The sequence below is a fragment of the Eulemur rufifrons genome, unplaced genomic scaffold, assembly GCF_041146395.1.
Source record: "Eulemur rufifrons isolate Redbay unplaced genomic scaffold, OSU_ERuf_1 scaffold_84, whole genome shotgun sequence".
Taxonomy (NCBI): domain Eukaryota; kingdom Metazoa; phylum Chordata; class Mammalia; order Primates; family Lemuridae; genus Eulemur; species Eulemur rufifrons.
In genome coordinates, this window is record NW_027182866.1 from 295,725 (window position 1) to 316,057 (window position 20,333).

The window sequence follows — 20,333 nt, forward strand, 5'->3', positions numbered from 1 at the left end:
CTCTACTCTCCGGGGAGGAGCCCTCAGCCCACACGGCACAAGACTCCCGCCTGGGCCCCCCGCAAGGGTCAGAAAAAGCGGCCCCCATACCCCTCAACCCGGTCTCAGGGCAGCAGGTGGGGGTGGGCCAGCGCCTTTGCCTAGGAGACCACCACCCAGGGCCACCAGACCCCCCACCGGTGTGGCGCCCTACTTTGCTGTGCCACCTGTGGGCAACGTGCTTCCCTGCGACTCAGGACAGCCTGGGAGGCTGGACCCAGGGCCCAGCCACAGGGGGCAGGAGCCACAGGGGCCTCACTGCCCCCAAGACCTGGGAGGCATGTGGCTTCCTGTCCCCTCCAGAGAACCAGACACTCAGCTAGCGCTCTGCAGGGGGACACGGCCTTCGGAGTCCCCTTCCCCATGCTCCCTCTAGTGGGTGCCAGAGTGACCTAGAAAACTGACAAAGCGGTCCCACCCTCCGGAGTCATGCACCAGGGCCGCGGCCACGAGCCGCCCCCAGAAGGAGAGCTCAGGTCCGGCTGCTGGCTCTCCCTACCCCCGCAGCCCCCAACCCACACGCCCGACACCCCACACCCTGGGGAAATGGCAAAGGGCCATGGGGCCCTGGGACACAGCCCCCAGCAGGGCATCCGGCCCAGGGGAGGCAGTTTCCTCGGCCCGAGGGGGACTTGGGCCCAGACCCTCCGTGCTGGCGGCAGCCAAGTCCTCAAAGGCCACCCGGGAGCCTTCCCGGGAGAGGCACGGGCCGCTGGAGTGTGCGGGGGACACTTCCCCCACGGCCGCTGTCCACAAACATGAACTTCTGCGAGACGTCGCAGCACAGACTGGCTGCTGAGGGGTCCGCTGTGCTGGCCGGGGGACACGCCGAACACCCACTGCCCCCCCACCGGTGATGCCACACAGGGACGGAGGGGCCCACGACTCCTCCAGGGAAGGACAGGGGGGACAAAGAGTCAGATGTGCTCCGTCCAACAGGGCAAAGGTCATCTTTTACTTTGGGTCCGGCAGCATCCTGTGCGGGCAGCACAGGCCCCTCCTCTGCGGACCCCGGGCTGTCGACGCTGAGATGTCACCCCTGGAGGCACACGGGTTTGCTAACACCCTGTCTCCCGAGAGCCTCAGGAAACACCGAGGGTTTGGAACCGACTCCAGCCACAGAAGCCCCCTGCGGACAGGCAGGGCAACTCCCACTGCCACCGTGCACGTCCACGCCGGGGGCCGACACGCCATCCCCAGGCCAGGCAGGTGTGACCCCACTCACAGGCCACCCCGGCTCCGAGCCACCCAAGATGGACAGCCATCTCCACCAACACAGACACAGCATGAAAGTAGGAACAAAAATATAATTAAAGATTTTTTTCACAAGAGTGGATTAAATACATACAAATGGTAAATTAGAGCAATTTTAAATAAACTGATTAAAAAGCAAAGTCCAAGATGAACACATACAGCTGCACTTCAGTTTTATAGCTTGCCCTGGGACGGGGACGGCTTCCGCCTCCGTGGGGCCCTGCCGGCGATGACTGGCCGAGTCCAGCAGTGGACACAGCCCCACGCACAGACGCAAGTTTTTTCAAACAATGTGACGCTTCTTCAAAGTCTCCTGTGCAGGTGAAATCATAAAACACAAACACAAAAAAGGGAAGACTTCAGCAACCCAGGGAGCCACGGGTCCCCACACTGAGACCACGCCAGCTTGCACACGCACTCGGACATGCCCTTCCAGGCAGGCCGCCCCTTCCGGGCTCTTCCGTGCAGAGCGAACACCTGCTCCAGCAGGGGCAGGAACCTGCTCACCTGCCTGCAAGGCCAACCAGGGCGCTCAGACCAAAGGGGGGGCGCCCCAAGTGCACGGGATCAGGGCCTCCCATTGAGGGGACGCCAGGAGACCCTGGGGTCTTCACCCTCCTCCTGCACAGGACAGGGCCTCGCGGACACAAGAATGCGGAGAGGAGGCTCTGCAGGTACCCGAGGACACCCAGCTCCGCAGCACCCAGAGCTCGGGGGAGGCCGGCGCAGGCCAGGGCTGCGGGTGACGCCGCGGCACGCAGGGCCCGTCCCCCAACAAGCCAGCCCCCCTCGTCCACGCCCAGCTGCTGCTAAGCAAAGGGTGACACCTAGCGGTCAGAGCAAGCAGGTTCCTAACTTCTACTTCAGCAAAAACAAACAAAACGAACGAACAATGAACAAGCGCTTTCTAGAATGTTTTCATTCTAACTGACCATAAACACATTTTCAAGTGCTGACACCAATCCCACGCCTCCTGGCCCCCCGTCCGTGGCTGTCACTGGCCAGCCGACCCGGCCCCGCCAAGCCGGGGACCACGCGTGCCGGCCCCATGGCCAGGCCCCTGGCTCCCGCCTGCCGACGCACTAGGTGTTTGACAGGCATTGAGCTTTAAATTTCTAAGTGACCAAATCTAATAAAATGAAAAACAGGTTTACTAAAACAGGTCTAAAGACAACACAAGAGATAAGCCGTAAAAACCAAAGTGTGAGCGGCCTTCCTCCACGCCAGCCCGACAGGCACGGCGGCGAGAGGGGGCTGAGAACCTCAAGCCGCCTCCAAATCTGAATCACACATTTTGGTCTTTGCTTTCCTTTTAAGGTTTTTAAAAGCTAAACCCAGGCATCTGGCGGGTCCGCCTGCACTCGGCAGCGTGTCCGGCCCGCCCACGTCGAGCTCTGGCGCCCGGCGTCCCTCCGCAGCGACCGTGGGGCTGGCTCCCGTGCGCCTCACTCCTGCGCGATGCTCCTCAGCACGTACTTGACTGTGTAGGCGAAGGCCGCAAACCCAACTATAACAAACAAGTTCGCCAGGGCCCCGCCCAGGAGTCCGTGGTGCCGGTTGGCCTGCTGGAGCCCCGCGAGGTTCGGGCCGGCCCCCGGCGCGTGCCCGTTGAGAAGCTGCATCCCGTTCTGGCCATGGTGCATCTCCCCGTCCGGAACCACGTCTGGCAAGGGGAGCGTCTGGGGCCTGCTACTCAGTTCGTCTTGTGCTTTCTGTTTTTGCTTAATTTCCTAAGAGAAAAACGCAAGAAATGACGGTTGGTCTAAATGAGCCAGCTCCCTCAGGACCACACTCCCGATCTCAGGAGCGCAGGAGTCGCCACCGAGGAGGCAGCTCTCCGCCCCGTGTCAGACCCCGACACCCAGGGCAGGCTCAGCCGTGGCCCCCTGCACGGGGGGAGAGAGCCAGCGGCCATCCCGAGCCTGGGCCTCGTGGCCCCAGCACTCAGCTCACGGCACCCAGCATCTGAGCCACCAAGGCCCCACCCACCGCCACATCCTCCACGCCAGACCCAACAACACGCTACATGCCCAGTCCGTGCCCAGCCCTCACTGCATGACCCGGATCCTCCACGCCCACCTGGGGGGGCCCTGCACACAAATGCCTCAAGCCCTCTTCCCCGCCAGCGTGCACCTGGAAGCCCTGGGCAGACCCCTCTGGACGGCAGCCTCGGGAGGCCTGCCGTCCCTCGAGGACACATCTTCTCTTTGGAAACAATTGAAACAAAGCGTTTTTAACAGAGGGGAAGGCAAAACTGATGTCCAACTTTCACTTTCTTACCTCCACAACTTCAGGAAATAATTCACAAAAGACCTTATCTTTTAAATTAAACGCTAAACTTTGCGCTGCCAGCTGTCTTTTCTAGGAAGAAAGAGAAGGGAATTATCACCAGAAAGCTTGGTCCAGTTCTCTTCAAACCCTGAACACAGACCAGAGCCAAGAGCTACGGTCTTGATGTTGCAGAAGGCACTTCAACTCATGCTTCACAACAAACTTACAGTCCTAAAAAGGTTTATTCATCTTTTTTCTTTTTTTTTTTTTCAAAAGAGGGACATGCTCTGTTGCCCAGGCTGGAGCACAGTGGTGTCATCACAGCTCACTGCAGCCTCCAACCCCGGGGCTCAAGCGATCCTCCTGCCTCAGCCTCCTGAGTAGCTGGGACTACAGGTGCCACCACCACGCCCGGCTAATTTTTGTATTTTTAGTGGAGATGCTCTTGCTCAGGCTGGTCTCGAACTCCTGGGCTCAAGTGATCCTCCTGCCTTGGCCTTCCAGAGTGCCCGGATTACAGGTGTGAGCCACCGCACCTGGCCTATCTTTTCATTATCAATTAATGACATTAGACTTGATTCCTATTTTCAAAAATAGAAAAATAAAAACAAGCTAATAAGAAAATGGATGTCACAGGCCCTGCCATCTGTGGAAAGGCACCGCCACAGCCCGACCCCTCCAGAGCCCCCCGAGACGAGAGCCCGGAAGGTGTGGACAGCAGGTCCCGACAGCCAGGGCCTGATGTGGGTAGAAGCAGGGCCTAGCGGCAGAGAGGACATGGGACCAAGGAGAAGCCAAGGAGCCCAGGACAGAGCGACCCCTACAACGTCCCCAGGCAGCGGGGACACAGCAAACCCTGTGCAGTGCCCGCCTGCTGCGGAGAAAGGCAGCTGCATCTCAGGAATGGAAACCAGCCCAGACAGGTGGCTACGGCCAGGCGCCACCCCCAGGCCCCCCGAGGGGAGCCTCTGCACCTCACCGTGAAGTCCGACGTCTCTATGCTGCCCAGGGTGGGGCCCTTCTCCACCATGAAGCTCAGGAGCCCGGTCAGGATGGTGGACACAGACCAGGCCGGGTTCCAGGTGTCGGGGTGGAAATCCGTGATGGACAGACACAGCCTGCGAGAGGGGGGCCCCGTCAGCAGGAGTGCACCCCCACACACCCCACGCAGCACACCCAGCCGCAGCACACGGCTCCCGCAAAGCCTTACCTGGTATTGCACTTAAATCTTCCACTGGGAGTTATCATATAAATACTAGGAGGTTTGAAAGGAAACTCTCTGGGAAAAATTAATTTTCCGTGGTAATAGCCACCTGCATCAAACAGAAAAGGAAAGAGCCTGTCACCGTCCACAGCAAGCGTCCTCGCGGTCTCGACCCCCAGCCCACCCGCCACCCCACCTGGCCCCGCATCCTCACTGCCTGTGCACCCCACTCGAGCTCGGGGGCTACGCCCGCTACGGCTCCTGCACCTCTGTTCCGGGACCGTCCATACTGCCCTCACGAGAGCAGGATCAGAAGGGAACCTGCGGGGACCCCCAGTGTCCAGCCGGTCACCCCTCCCTGGCCCAGCCAACTCCCCCTCTCCTGCACGACCCACCTCCCCCACCCAGCTGCAGCCAGCGGCCAGCAGGCCCCACCTGAGACACAACCACGCTGCCCACTCACACCCTCCAATCCCTGCCAACTGCCACCGCCCGCACGTGGGCTCGCTGGCCGGCCTGGCCGGCAGTGTCTCCACTTCCCTCCTGCCAAGCGCTCAGGTCCCCCTGGCCAGGCTCTTGCTCCCACCGGGAGCTCCAGACCTGACCCCGAGGCCACCCAGACGTGCCTGCTGGTGTCTGGGCCCCACTCCCAGCCCGCTGCCTCGCAGCCCGTCCCGGCATGGCCCCTCCCCCGCGTGCTGCGCCCCGGCTGCCTCCTCCCCCCAGCCCAGGTGCAGAGAGTGGGCCGCTCACCTGGGGCTGCTCACCCTCCTGGGGGCTCACCCAGCCTCATGGCTGCCCATCGGGAGTCCTGTGACTCCCCAGCCAGAACCCCAACCTGGACCGACGGACCCCGCCTGCCAAACTCCAGACCGCGGTGCTGTCCACACAGCACTGCCCCAGACGCCACATCCAAGACGCGTCCCTGCGGCTGCCCTAGCGGCAACTCCATCCGCTCAGTCCCTCAGACTGAAACCCGGGGGCCCCACCCCCCACGTCACACCCACTCCATCAGCAAACCTGTCGGCCCCACCTTCCAATCAATCCCGAGCCCAGCACTCTGGACAAGCGCCCCGCCCTGCTCCACTGGCCTTCGGAGGCACCATCAGGGCAGCCCCCCCCCCCCCCCCCGCCCTCCCCGCCCGACCTCACACCTGGCTGCTCAGCCACATCTGAGTTGCTTGGCAACGCAGAGCTTCGGGCCAACCCTGGCCACACGTGCATGCGTGTGCACACGCCATCGAGTTTGAGGAGCCTCTGTCCTACCGCCGGGCTCCCTGTGTGGTCCTGCCTCAAGGACCGTGGACACACTCGTCTCGGAATGACCACAGGTGCCCCCTGCTCCAGAGAGGGTGCAGCCCCTCCTGGGAGCTGCACTCCTTGCGGTGAAGTCCTTCAATCTCATGACAGGTTGCCCCGGAAGCCACTTTAAACCTAAGCTGGACTGTCTCACACCGGAAGCAGGGCTGTCACCTCGACAGTCTGAAGTTCAGGGCGATGTCCCTGAGCCCCGGCCCAGGGCTGGCACTCGCAGGCTGGCAGGACAGTGTGGTGTCAACGGTGGAAGGATGGCACGAGCAAGGGTCCCCTGCGAAGCCAGGGGGCCGTGCAAACAAGTCTGCCACGACAGGCTGGCGTGCCACAAACGCCACTCGGGACACTCGGGATCACAAGGAAAGGCCCAACTGGAAAATGAGCAACAGCCGGGAACAGGGAGCATGGACAGCAACGTGCACCTCAAACTACATTCGGCTCAGCAGGAACTGGGAAGTGGGATTCCACAGCAAGGAACAGCGCCAGTTTGGCTTGGGGGGAGGCGGGAAGACGGGCGCCCTCCTGCCCTGCTGCCAGGAAACGCCTGCTGGCTGAGAGGCCCAGACAACGGCACCGAGCGCCAGCTCCCCAGCGACCTCACAGGTGAGAAACTGGGAATGTTCACTTGTCCTCTGAAAGGAACCGCTGGAGCCGGGCGCGGTGGCTCACGCCTGTAATCCTAGCACTCTGGGAGGCCAAGGTGGGTGGATCGTTTGAGCTCAGGAGTTCGAGACCAGCCTGAGCAAGAGCGAGACCCCGTCTCTACTAAAAATAGAAAAATTAGCCGGGCATGGCGGCACATGCCTGTAGTCCCAGCTACTCGGGAGGCTGAGGCAGGAGGATCGCTTGAGCCCAGGAGTTTGAGGTTGCTGTGAGCTAGGCTGATGCCACAGCACTCTAGCCCAGGCAACACAGTGAGACTCTGTCACCAAAAAAAAAAAACCAAGAGTTGGACCAACGGCTCGACTCCGACTGGCCCGTGGACACACAGCTGCTCCAGACCCTTTGCAGAAAAGGCTGTGCTGCCCCCGCCAAGCCGCACTCGCTCCTTTGTCCAACCCGGCGGGCTGCCGAGCTGCGGTGCTGCGCCCGGGTTCTCTGTTCCGGCCTGCGGTCTGTGTTTCTCCCTTGACCGCCCCGGGTCCTCATCGCCAGATTAAATCTCGAAACCCCTGACTCCACTTTTTTCTTCTTTTTAAAAATTGTTCCGGCTACTCTAGGTCCTTTACCTTTTTTTTTTTGAGACAGAGTCTTGCTCTGTCACCTGGGTGAGTGCCGTGGTGTCAGCCTCGCTCACAGCAGCCACAAACTCTCGGGCTCAAGTGATCCTCCTGTCTCAGCCTCCTGAGTAGCTGGGACTACAGGTGCACCCACCACGCCCAGCTACTTTATCTATTTTTAGTAGAAACGAGGTTTTGCTCTTGCTCAGGCCGGTCTCGAACTCCTGACCTCAAGTGATCCTTCTGCCTCAGCCTCCCAGAGCACTGGGATTACAGGCACGTCCTTTGCCTCTTCGTGTGAATTTTAGAATAAGTTTATATATTCTACAAAAAACTTTATTGGGATTTTGATAGGATTGTGTCAAATCTAAAGATTAGTTTCAGGGGAACTATGTGGCAACGCCTGTAGGAAGCCACTCTGGAACGGTCAGGACAGGTGTGCCCGGAGAAGCCAGGCACGAGCAGCCGGGGACCCAGCCCGAGGGCAGGCCTGCAGCCAACCTCCCTGCGCCGGACAGGCGTGGACCCTGCAGGGGAGCCGCACAGAAGGTGGGGAAGAGAGGCCGGAATACCCAGGTGCCAGGGAGGAAGCGGTCATCACCAGAGAACAGGAAACCGAGACTGAGAAGAGCCCCTCGGACGTGGCCATGCAGGGGGCTCCCTGGAGGCCTGACGACAGACGCAGGGAGGGGGGGTGCTGCTGTGTGGGGAGGGAGAGGAGGAAAGGGCTCCGCCCCTGAAGGAACCCGCACAAGGACGACCGGGCACGTGGGCACCTTCGCAGCCGGGGCCGGGACCAGCAGAGAGCCACGCTGGGGAGGCGTCCACACTGGGGGCACAAGACGAAAGCACAAGTGACCGGCCAGCCCCCAGGCCCCGAGGAGCTGCCCCTCCCTGCTGTGTCCAGCCCTGTCGGGGGCAGCTCAGCTCCGCCAGCAGCAGCCCCGGCTGGTCTTGTTGAAGGGGGTGGGGTCTGGTTACAAAATTAATAAATGTTCACTATTTGGGAAATACTAAAACCACAAAACAAAAAATTAAAAACCCAGCACAATCCCATCTGCCAGACAGGACCACCGCTCACTGTGGCGCATGTTCTCCAGGCCTTTAGCCGCACACACACGTGGAAGGAGGCTCCACAGCCAGGCCCTCCCCCTCTCCAGGGACTCGTGGCCACAGCCCAGCATCCCAGTGTCCGACATCAGCACCACGATGACATGCCCACCCTGCGGTCGTGCTTCCCCCAGGCCAGATGATCCCGGAACTGGGATTCGGGGCTGAGGGAGAGGCTGCAGGCACAGCTAGTGACACCTCGGCCACACTGCCTGCGAGAGCTCGGCCATTTCTACTCGTAACTGCCCACAGCTCCCCGCCCCCCCCCGATGGTTGAAAACAGTGGACGGCACACTCTGCTCCGGCAGCCGCCCTCCTCGCCAGCGAAATCTTCACAAACCCCCACAGGAAGGCAGACGAGCAGCCTGCTGCCCTGGCACCCTGGGCCCCGCTCTGCCCTGGGCTGGTGTCCCCGGGGGCAGGGTCTCCCCAGCCTGGCCCAGACCCTGAGCCTCGGGTGCCCGTCCCCACGCGGGGGACGTGCTCAGCGCAGAGACCGTTCAGAGGATCAAGGACACTCGCAGTGCCCAGCACAGACGACGCACTCGATAAAGACGCCTGCCTTTCCCTCAGTAACCTTCACCTTGGTCTTAAGAAACAGAAGAAGAATAAGACCACGTTCCACGCTGTGCACCCCGGTCTGTTTTTCTCAGCTCCACCCCCACGGCGAGGGGACTGGTACCGCGGACGCTCACAGGCAGCACCTGGAGAGTCGGACATGCCGGCAAAGCCAAACCGGAGCAGACACTTCTAGCGCTTGGGAGACGTACCAGGGTAAGTCCCAAGGAAGTCCAATTTAACAAATGCACACCCAAAATGAAAAGATTATTTGCAAATAAAAGACGGTTAACAGGCAAGGTCTATCCAGAATATGAAAACTGCCTCTCGTTCTACCTCAGAGCAGAACACTTACCTTCGTAAGGGGTCATCTCAGGGCCTCGCACGACATAGTGCCTAAAGGAGAGAGAACAATCACCTGGGGTTTGACCATGGCAGATTCTCCAGAATCTACGTGTACAGGCCCCGCCCACACCACGCTCACAAACTGTCGGCAGACAAGGGAGGGCCGGTGTGGACGGCAGCGCGGCTCCACGGCCGCCTCGTGCTGCAGGTGTGGACGGCAGCGCGGCTCCACGGCCGCCTCGTGCTGCAGGTGTGGACGGCCCGCCCGCTGGCCTTGGTCTTGCCGCTGTCCTTCCTAAAGCTTCCCAAGGAACTCTCGTTTCCACAATACAACGTGCAACAATTCTCCTAAGCACTAAGCTGAAGTTTTAAACACATTTCAATTTCATAACACATTATTAAGCTGTATTTGGAAGTTTATTCTACAAAAACGTACCCTTTATATTTCTGACATCACACACATAGGCAAAGCAGGGCACAGCTAGTGACGCGAGCCGGCTCTCTGTCCCCCACCCCCAGGAACGACCTCTGCGCAGCTGTGCTGCAGGAGGAAGAGGGACAACGCTGACCGTCCCCTCAGAACCCGACCTCAGACTAGCAGCAGCGATAGATGCCACACTCCCCCACGCAGACAAAGGAGGGTCAGCTCGTGAGCTTTCCAGGCTCTCAGAACAGCAGAGCACAGGGAAGAAAGAAAAACTGATCAGAAATGCCAGAACCCAGACACAACTGCAAGCACATAAGATCGTCCCAAATGCAGATGCCCCTCGCCAGCAGGACACGTATGCACCTCATTTTAATATTAATGGGATCACATGACACACGCTGTCTACTGGCTGACGTTTTACTCGTAAAGCACTGTGATCCTATGTCAATGGACCCCAACTGAGTGGCTTAGAGTTAAGTACACCACACACCCAGAACGGGGCCTTCATTTGCCACTGCTCTCAAATTCTGTGCCCAATCTGGGACAACTGGGAAAAGACAATGGAGAAACCTTCTTCCTGAGGTAGAGCCCAGCAGCCCTGGGACAGCAGAGAGAAGAGGGGACCTGCAGGGCTCCGAGGACAGGACCTGCACGGCGGCCCCCAGGTCATCCAAGTCCTTTTCTGGAAACGCCCTTTTCCTCTCTCAGCTGAGTGCTCCAGGCAGGCCCGACCCAGTCCTGAGCTGGCTCCCAGCACCCCCGCTGGTAAGAGGGGCTCACTAAGTGCTCCCACTGCGGAAACCCACTCTCCTTCTGGAATCTGGAACCTTGGCAGGTGCCAGGCAGAGGGAGCCAACCGGCACCCCCTAAAATCCCCAGCCCTGAGTCTGCTGAGCCTCCTTGGTGACAGCGCGTCAAGCGGGCAGTCCGAGCTCGCTGCTGCTGGGGAACCAAGTGCATCCTGAGAGAGTTCCAGAAGCCTGTGTGTGGTTTCCCGCAGCTTCGTCCCACGTGTCTCTTCCCTTTCCTGACTGTGCTGTCATTTCACCGTGATAAACGTTAACAGCGAGTACTCCCTGCGAATCACTGAACCTGGGGGTGGTCTTAGGGACCCCCAACCCACAGAGTCACACGTGCGGAGGGGCTCCCTACACAGTGAGATATTCCCACAATCCAGGGAAGAAAGAGGGAACCTGCCCGGGGAACCCGCCAGGCCCGGGCTTCCCCTGCAAGCTGCAGAAGGGGACCCCGTCCAATCTGGAGAATACCTTAACTCAGTTAAATCTCTACTCCCTGGACTTAAAAAAAATTTTAAGTATTTTTTAAAGATCAAAACATAAAGCACCCTTCAAACAAACAGAAAATGCTTTTTTAATACCTCAGGCTTACACTTTATTTCTTACAAAATCACTAGTAAACCTGGTAACGGTAGCATTTCCATAGAGATGTGTGTGGTCTCCTAACTGCGCTTTGGCAAAAGAGCCACCAGAAACGAACGCTTACCAGACACAGGGCCTCTCGCTGTCAGCCCAAGGCTCAGGGGCACCTGGCCTGGGCCAGCGCCAGGGGCCGGGGTGTCAGGACCCTGGTCCCGTCACCAATGCTCTGAGGCAAGGCAGGCTACCCGTCAGCGTCCAGACCAAGAGTAGCGGGGGAAAGTCCAGAAATGCAGTTTCTTCCCTAAGTACCCAACCCGCAGGGTGTACACGATCAACAGCTGTGAGCCCTGCACACCCCAAATCCTCCTTCTCTTTCTGGCCCCAGCTGAGTCCAACAGGACTCTGTGGAGTCCCGGGCATGCCGTCCACTGGGAAGACCAGAGAGTGTCCGCGAGCTTCTCAGTGTCTACTCGCACCCGGGGAGGGCGCCGGGACGGCCCCCAATGCCATGACCAGGAGCAGCAGGCTCGCCCAGCCGGGCCGGCAGGCAGGGGTGAACAGCACTGCAGAGCTTACCATTCAAGAATGTTCGAAGGGAGCGGCTCAGCACAGATGTAAGGCACTGGGTCTTTCTTAATTCGAAGGTAGTCCTGCTTCAGTCTCTGCGTTGCTGTTGTTGGAGCTCTCTTATTGCTGTTGTTGCTCATCTGTTAAAACAAACGTTTACATTTATAGAAAACAAGAATCATGAGACCACAGCTCTTCTCACCCCAAGACAACTGCAGCAGCCACACTCCTCTGCTCTCATCTCTGCAGCCCACAATTCATCCAGGCCCCAGCCCCAATGTGTCAGGCACCCAGAGTCACAGCCCACAGGTCACCCTGACCTGCCACCCACCCGGACGCCCACAGGCCCTCAGGATCCTTTCCCATCTATCCTGCCACCACCGTCATTCAGGCCAAGTACGGCACAGATGCAAGACAAAGAGAAGCCGAAAGCCCCACTCCCTTCCTCAAAGAATCTGAATGGGGTCAAGAACAAAAACTTAGAGGGCCATGGGCAGGCGTGCTGAAGCCAGCCTGGCCCAGTCCCCGAAAGCAGCCGTGCACACCTTCTGAATCTGCGCGCAGTGGGGCCTCGTGGATGGAGTGTTCACACCACAGACCAGCTCCCCCCGCCCCATCCCAGTCTGCTGGCCGCCACTTACCACTGGTCACCAGCAAAGGGCTGGACGCGGAGTGGGGGAGGCACTGGCTGGGCAGAGGAGAAGCCACGCTTTCCAGGCAGAGCCTCAGAGTGCAGGGTGCCTGGGGACAGCACTGCTCACGGTGTCAGGAGCCCGAGCACAGTGAGGGCTGGGGAGGTGACTGGCCAGGGAGGCCAGCCCAGGGCAGTGCCCAGAAGGGCTTCAGGCCCAAGCCTTGAGGCAGATCACATCTTCTGTTAGAAAAGTCACTCTGGTGCCTCACTGAAGGCTGCCACAGGGAATGAGGAGGTGCCACCAATCCAGAAAAAAGACGGGGTCAGGGACCTGGGACCTCTCAGCTATGCTCTAGAAGCTGAGGAGAAGTGGTGATGGGGACACTGGGCCCCCCACTGCTGAACATTAAAATAGCTCCAACTTGATCTCTTGTATACTGGAGTTTCTCATAACTTAAGGTGGAAAGGCAAAAAGTTCTGCAGCTAAAAATACAGAGTGAAACCGCTGGTCCGCAATACGGAAATGGGGACGTGGGGATGTGCAGGATGGAGCAGAGGACGGAGCAGAAGATGCGCCCTGGGCCAGGACGGGCAGGCTGGACGTGGGCAGCGGGGCAGCATCATCCCCAGGCCACCGCAGACTCCTCCTCCCAACAACACTCGGACACTTAGGCTTCCCGACCGTCCCACGCAGCGCTCTCTGGCCAAAAGCTTTACTGGCGGTCCTGGACAACAGTGGCCACCAGCAATGGCCACTGACCTCCACCCGACCTCCCAGTCCTCAGAAACCTGAACTCAACCCCGCCCAGCCCTGGCGTTCCCTGTGGCAGCTGCAGGCTTGCGGGAGAGGTCTCCACAGCCCCTGTGCCTGGCTGACTCCTCAGGGCGCCATCACCAGATGGTCTAGCGTCTGCCCCCTGCCCCCCGCGTCAGCTCCTGGTGGACCAGGGCTTGGTGAGCTCACTCGTACCCCAGGGGCTCAGCCAGGGCACCCGCAGCGGCCCCCCACGTGGTGTGCCGACCCTGCTCCTTGTTCTGGGGTCCCCGAGCCTTGCAACGCTTGCTCCCCTCCTCCCCATTCCTGTCCCACTCACCCTAAGGCAGGACCTGTTACTTTTCCTACCACGCACCACAGCAGCCTCCCGTGTCTCCCGGTTCGTCCAGGCACCTCTGCTTCTAGTCCTTTCCCGTCTCAGGTCCTCGTGCACGTAAGTCACACAAAATTCTGACCATCCTCCAACAGCCCTTCAGGATCCCCATCGACACCTCCTTCCGTCAGCCCACCTCTCGACAAGGCGGCTCCCATCGCTCCCGACTCCCAGGACCTCTGACACAGCCTGAGCCCCAACCCCTGACTCACCCACCCCTGCTCTGGGCCCAGTCTACAGGCGGGAGACTCACCGAGGCCCTTCCCAGCCTGGCTTGGGGCCACCTCCTTCAGAAGCCTCCCTGACTTCCCCAGCCCAGCGCCTCCCACTCCCCCTTCACGGGACCCAACACACCAAGCAGGGCCTCGCAGAGTAAGGGTGGGCCCCTCTGGCGGCCCCGCCCCAAGTGCCCCCGCCGAGAGCAGGGTCCTGCCTGGAAAGGCTGTGCTTCCACACAGCCTTGTCACTAAGCTCCTGGCTCGAAAAGCCACATGGGCCACAGAGCTCACCTGAGGCCAACACCTAGCAACACAGCAACGACCCACAAGCAGAACCACTAGGCAGAACCTGTTCTTTCTTTTAAACGTTCACCCTCCAGTTAACAGTCACCATATGCAAAGTAACCCTCTGGCTAACTCAAATACAACTGTATGTGGACTCAGTCAGCGGCCAGATCAGATGCTTCATCAGTCAGCGGACATTTAAAAAACAGTCAGTGGACAGGCACAGAAAAGTGAAACAGGTCCTGCCTGGCCCGTCACGAGCAAACTTCTGTCCCACCCGTGCGCCGAGACGCATGATCTTTAAAATCACATTTTTGATCCAGCCACTTAGTTTCCTCAACTCTGCCTCCTTTGCCCCACTCAGAACGATGCTCTCATGGCCCCTCCTGGAGGTTTCAGGGGACTGTTTCTCCAAATTCTCCCCATCCAAATATGACAGCAGGAAAGACAAGGAAAATAAAAAAACCACAAAAGAATCAAACTGTGAAAACAGAGTATGAAGTGCACGTGCCTCAGGTTTCCTTCAAGTAAGTCCCGAAAGACACAGGACATAAGGTGCATCACACTGAAGGGGGTGGACAGTTAAAAAAAAGCATAAAGCCTGTTGACACGTGGACACTGCAGGAAACAACCCCAGTCACCATCTAGGGCACGGGGCCCTTCGGTCCCACAGCACTGTGTGAAGCGGTGGCCACCCAGCACCTGTCCACCCTGCTCCTTTTTCTCGGGACATCTCCTTTCTGCTCTGAGTATGGGCAACTCAGGTGAGGTGACGCTGTACCACGAGACCTGGGCCTGGCGACCAGACAGGCCCGTGACACACCCGGGCCCAGGACTCTCGGGGAAGGATCTTCCTTCACCAGGACTGCCTCCCAGGCTGGCTGGAGGCCCAGGGCTGATGGAAGCAGCCCCACCACCACTCACACCTGCCTGAGGATGGAGCTGCCACAAGTCAGCAGTGCCAAGCTGTGCACAGATTACTGATAGCAAGTGCTAGGCACCTGGATCCAACCATGCCTGAATCTGTATGCTGGGGTTTTCAATTAAAAGAGATCCTCAAATTCCCTTCTTTTGAAGCCAGATTACACCAAGTTTCACTGGCCTGGATCAAACAGAGTCCTGAACCACTGCTGTGTCCACACACAAACCTGTGTGCTATTATGCACGTATGAGCTGACTTCCTGCTAAGCTGTGGGCTTACCTCCCTTCGGCTGCTTCACACCTGGGTCTGGCAAAAAGCTGGCAACTGTATTTGAATTACAGACACCTGCTAAGTGGTGTGCACTGAGGCGACTAGATCACACCTGGTCAGAGGCTGAGCTGATGCCCGTAACTAGCGAGGCCTGGCACGGATTAGGGTCTTGGTTCAGGGTCCAGGTCCCACTCCGGCCGGCCCACAGTGAAGCCAGACTCCGGCTTCCCACTCCTACCGCCTGGGCTTTCTGTTTACGCCCAGAGACACACTCCTGGGCACGCTCGTTTCTGCTGGGATTTATGAGGCAACATGGGGTTCTAACTGCTCGGGGCTGAAGCGGCGGCGGGCTCAACGGCAGCGCCCTCCCGCCAACACAGACTCCCCGGGATACGTTTACGAACCAAGGTCAATGCTGGCTCGTCCTGGAGGTACCCGCAAGCGTCCCAACTAACAGCTGGCCTTCTCGCGGGAGGCCCAGCCGTGCGGCCGACCAAGCCCCCAACCTGGCGGGTGGACCACCCGGCCCCGAGCCCCGGGCGCCCCGCCGTAACCGACCTCTGGTTCTGCGCAGGGACGCTCTGGGCCGGGGCCCCGCGGGCGGCGGGAGCGAACGGACACGGGCGGTGCGGAGTCCCCCGCGGCCCCGCGCCCCCGGCCCTCCGCTGCGGCCGGCTCCGCGGGGCGGACGAGCAGTCCGAGGCCCCGGCGCAGGCAGGCGCGCGCGCTCACCTCTCCCCGTCGCCGCGCGTGGGCCGCCGCCGCGCTCAGGCTCGCCGTGGTCGAGGCCGGAGCAGGGTGCGGAAGAGAGGGGCCCGCTCCGAAGAGAGCCGCACCACGCCGGGACCTGACCGCCGCACCCGCCGCAGCGCCGCCGCCGCCGCCGCCTCCGCCTCAGCCTCACTTTCCAAGATGGCCGCCCGCGGGGCGGGGCGGGGCCCCGGTTCCGCTTCCGGTGCGCGGTTCGGTGGGTCGGCCGCTCTAGGCAGCCTGGCGGACGACGCCTACGTCTCTGTCACCTCCTGCCCCTTGGAGCCGCGCGGCCCCAGCACCTGCGAGGACTGTCGGTGCGTGCGCACTGGCGGGCAGCCCCGCGGGGCGGGGCTCCAGGTGGAGACGGTCTGCGCGTGCGCACTGGCGGGCTGCTCCGAGGGGCGGGGCTCCAGGTGGAGACGGTCTGCGCGTGCGCACTGGCGGGTGGCTCCATGGGGAAGTCCCCGAGCTCTTGGGTCGGTCTCGTCGTGCGGTCCCCGCCCTCGGGCCGCCCCTCGGCCAAGGCGCTGTCCGGCAGGCGGCTCTGGGCGCGGTAGCAGCCGCAGGGGGCGGGCGCCGTCGGGGAGACAGTCCCAGCCGAAGGGCGACCGCCGCGGGGGAGAGACCCGACCCGGCGGCGTCCGACGAGAGGACGCCCGAGCGTCCCTCCCGCTCCCACGGCCCACCCGGCCTGGCGGGGACGCGCCCTCGGCCGCCTGAGGGTCCCGGAGCCGGCCCGGGGCCCCGTGTCCGGGCGCGTGGGCGACATGCGCGCGGTCGCCCCGGCACCGCCGGGTGCCCCGCTGGAGCCGGCCCTGACGGCGCGGGATGCGCAGGTGGGCGCGGGCCTCTCCGCCCCTCGCCCTGACTGGGCGACGCTGGGGCGCGCGAGGCTGGAGAGCGGTGGGGATGCGCCGGGGCCGCCCGGGAGGCAGAGTTGGACTGCGAGGCAGGTGGCAGACGGCGGCCTGGACAGAGCGCAGGGGGACGAGCTGGCTGGCCACGTGACAGCTGATGGCCGCGAGAGGGCAGGTGAGGGCCGTGCTCCGGGCACCTGAGGCAGGTCTGAGAAACTGCTGCAGGGCTGGCCCCTGGCCCTGGGGCAAAACCCGGGAGTGCCCATGTGTCTCTCAGTCTGTCAGGGGGTCCGCCGGGGGGATGCGGCCTCCACTCTGTCACCAGGCCCCAGCTGCTGCTGCTGCCCTCAGGAAACATGTTAGCCCGGCCCTGCTGTCCCCAAGCAGGGTGGGGAGAGCTGCTTTTAGAGCATGGAAAGTTACGTCAGGAAGGCCATCCAGGCCGAAGGTACGAGCACACCTGTGCACACTCTCAGCCACCACCAGGAGCCGTGGCCTGGACTGGTCAAGGCCCTCCCCTGTCTCACTTTGTCCTTGAGTAAATGTCCCACGGAGACAGTGCAGGTGCGGACAGCACCTTGGTAGGAAGGCTGCGGAGGGCTTGGCTCAGAGCCCCCGAGGCCCTGCTCACCGAGCACACCTGAGTCACACCCCAGGGGAGAAGGCACCTGAGACAGGTGTGGCCAGCAGGTCCTGCCAAGACACCCCGGCCCCACCTGCCCACGTCTGCAACCTCCTGGTCAGTGGGACACGGGCTCAAGCGCTCTGGCCACAGGCTGATAACCTTAGCAGCTGGGACGGGGAGCAGGCAGCTAGGCTGGCAGCAGGTGGTGACTGGAACCTTCTCAAACCCCAAGACCATGCCTCCTAGGGCAGGAGCCACCCTTCTGCAGCAGGAAAGCCTGGGGTTAGCCTTCGGGGGGGACTTCCTGCCAGCACTGTAGAGCGTGGGTCATGGAGGCTGTGCCCCTACCCTGGCCAGGGCTCCCTCCTCCGCGAAGGCCGAGGGGCTTACTGCTCCCTACAAGCTGCCCCTTGGCTAGACCAGACCCCTCTGTCCAGACCTGGGCTCCCCAAGGCTGGGCTCGCCCGCTAGCTCACTCCATGATGCGGGCAGGCACAGGTTGCTCCGGTTTAGGTTGCGCAGTGAGCCCGGCGCCTTCCTCTCCTGCTGCTATGCAGCCCCTCGGGCAGCTCGTCCCCGATCTCCACTCACGAGGAAGCTGCTCAGAGCAGGAGGCCAGACGCCAGGCCTGGGCCGAATCTGGGGCCCCTGCCTCGACCTTGGAGAGGTGCTTTGCCCCATCCTGCACTTGAGGAAGCAGACTCAGAGGTTGGATAATTCAGAAGATCATGCAGCCAGTGACAGAGCTGTGACTCGTGCCTGGGAGGGACCAGGGCCAGCTCTTCCTTAGTGTCACTTCCCTTTCTCGGGACATCACCAGTGGCCGCTGCCTCCCTCCAGAGCTGCCAGGCCGGTGACCTCACCCCTCCTCAGAGCCGAGGCTGTGCCGGCTGGACCCAGGGGCTCCCTTATCCCACCCAGATCCTTAGCACCAGTGGGCTGGGTGGTCAGGAGCCCAGAGCTGGCCGGAGGTGAGATAGGGGCCGAGCCCACCCTCAAACCTGGGACCGGGCTGAGGGTCTGGTCATTCAGGATGGTAGAGTCCCCAGTGGGACAGGGATGGGGACAGCCCTGCCATCCGCATACCATCTAGCTGAGGGTTTCGGCTGGGAGACAGCGGATTTGGCCCAAGTGTGGCGGTGGATTGGACATGTGCTGTGCGTCTAGCATGTGGCATGTGGTCTCAGCATGTGATGTGTTCCCTTAGTGCATGCTGTGGTAGGTGATGGTCTTAGTACCCAGGGGGGAAGGTGAGCCGTGTGCCCACTTGGGGCACCGGGTGCCACCTCCACAGCCAGGCCCTAAGTGGTTCTCACAATTAGTGCCCATCTCAGTGGCTGGGCAGCTGGTTCTGAGGGACACCTGGGTGCTGGGAGCATATGCCCCACCCAGCATCCCTGAGCCACAGACACCTGTGGTCGTACCTGTGGTGTGAGCCGGGCAGGACCCCTCCCAGGCCTGGCAGGACGAGAGTGGGCAGGGAAGTGAGAGACCAGGGCACAGCAGGCTCTGAGTTCCAGGAGCAGGGGAGGACAGAGGGGCATCCAGAGCAGTCTCAGGCCAACACCCGCCTCTCCTCTCCCTGCAGAAACTGCCAGCCAGGACCAGGGCCAGGCCTCACTGCCTCACTGGAGGGTGCACCTGGTAGGGAGGCCCCACATCTCCACCCCCAGAACTCCCCTCCTGGGTCCTGCTGCTGGCGGGACTGGCCTGGGCCACACCCTGGCGCAGCACACAGAGGGTGCACGACGGGCCCCCCCCCCCCCGCGCCCCCCCCCCAGCTGCCTCTGGAGCTGCGGTCCGGCTCTTCCCTCCTTTCTGTGCTGGAGTTTCTGGAGCTGTCACTCAGACCACAGCCCAGCTCTGCTGCCGGGCTACTGCCAGGACATGGCTGCCTTAGCCCAGGGCCAGCCCTGCCTTAGGGATGCCTCATATCAAGCCGGACGCCAGCCAGACAGCCACTGACTGCAGGCAAGATGTCCAGCGTCCTGGGGGCCAGCTGGCCTCATCTCCCTGGGACACCTTGGGGGCCTCTGGCAGGAGTTAGGCCAAGTTCCGGCCCCTTGGGATCCTGACACCTGAACCGGCACTGCTGGGGTCTCAGTGGCTCAGCCTGACTCTCAGACCTATGGCGGGAGCGGCTCCTCTGGCCACCCACGGGCCCAGGAAGCAGTACCCCGCGGCCTGGGCAGGCACCCAGCATGCCCAGTGCTCTGCCCGGCCACCACCCTGCCAGGTCGTGGCCTCCTAGGTCTCCAGGAGGTCCAGGCTGGGGGCATGTCCCCACCACTCTGGACTCCCACGTGCTTGTGCACATGGGCAGAGGTGCTTCCACATGGCCGTGTGTGTGTGTGTGTGTGTGTGTGTCTGCAAGGCCCCATACCTGGCACACCTCTGTCAAGGTGTGTGTGCACATGCTAGGCAGAGCTGCCTGGGGTGCAGGCGGCCCTGGAAGGCAGCAGGAGGGGTCCAGTCAGCACCTCGTGACTGTGGGCTGCTTTGTAATAAAATCGGTGCTTCCACCTGGGGGTTGCTTCGTGTGCCTGCCTTCCCAGTCACCCCGCCTGGGGACACTACAAACCTTTCTCCACCCGACACCTCCTTGGAGCAGACCCCAGCAGCCACACCGCCAGGCCAGGGCCAGGGGACACTGGGCTCCAGGCCAGGACAAGGCCAGCCCCGGCTGCCCTTGACAGCTGGCATCCAGCCCGCTGGGGTGCAGTCTCTGGCTAGGAGCTAGGAGCGGGGCCAGGGGTGTCAGGAGTCAGAGTCTGTCAAAGCCCCAAGCCCCCCACCTTGTCTGAGTCTGAGCTGTGTCCTTCTGGGGGACACCGGTGCTGCCCTGCTGAGGGCTGCCCCCAGGGAAGGCAGGGACCCAGATACCCCAGCTGAGACAGCAGAGCGAGGCGGGGAGCGGGGGCAGGCAGTGGGCG

General features: G+C 61.5%; 1 protein-coding gene across 2 annotated transcripts; it reads right to left on the reverse strand.

Annotated features, from left to right (window-relative positions):
* Nucleotides 1–1,309: 1,309 nt before the first annotated feature.
* UBE2J2 (ubiquitin conjugating enzyme E2 J2) lies at nt 1,310–16,020 on the reverse strand. 2 transcript variants are annotated; one of them, XM_069464734.1, is made up of 7 exons: nt 15,898–16,020; nt 11,698–11,828; nt 9,326–9,366; nt 4,775–4,877; nt 4,544–4,682; nt 3,574–3,654; nt 1,310–3,023 (listed from the first exon to the last, which is right to left on the reverse strand). In XM_069464734.1, exons 2-7 carry the CDS (start codon nt 11,826–11,828, stop codon nt 2,739–2,741), a joined length of 780 nt encoding a protein of 259 aa, XP_069320835.1. In that variant the 5' UTR covers nt 15,898–16,020; the 3' UTR covers nt 1,310–2,738. The 2 variants fall into 2 exon arrangements, with proteins under 2 accessions (XP_069320835.1, XP_069320837.1); XM_069464736.1 differs by lacking the exon at nt 3,574–3,654.
* Nucleotides 16,021–20,333: the final 4,313 nt, after the last annotated feature.

Bases quoted from the DNA above. Each gene is read 5' to 3' on its own strand.
- UBE2J2 (XM_069464734.1), bottom strand. From the start codon at position 11,828: ATGAGCAACAACAGCAATAAGAGAGCTCCAACAACAGCAACGCAGAGA. The intron at 4,878-9,325 runs GTAAGTGTTCTG...TGTTTGATGCAG, and splicing joins TGAGATGACCCCTTACGAAG to GTGGCTATTACCACGGAAAA. The intron at 3,655-4,543 runs GTGAGGTGCAGA...CTTTCTTCCTAG, and splicing joins TAGAGACGTCGGACTTCACG to AAAAGACAGCTGGCAGCGCA.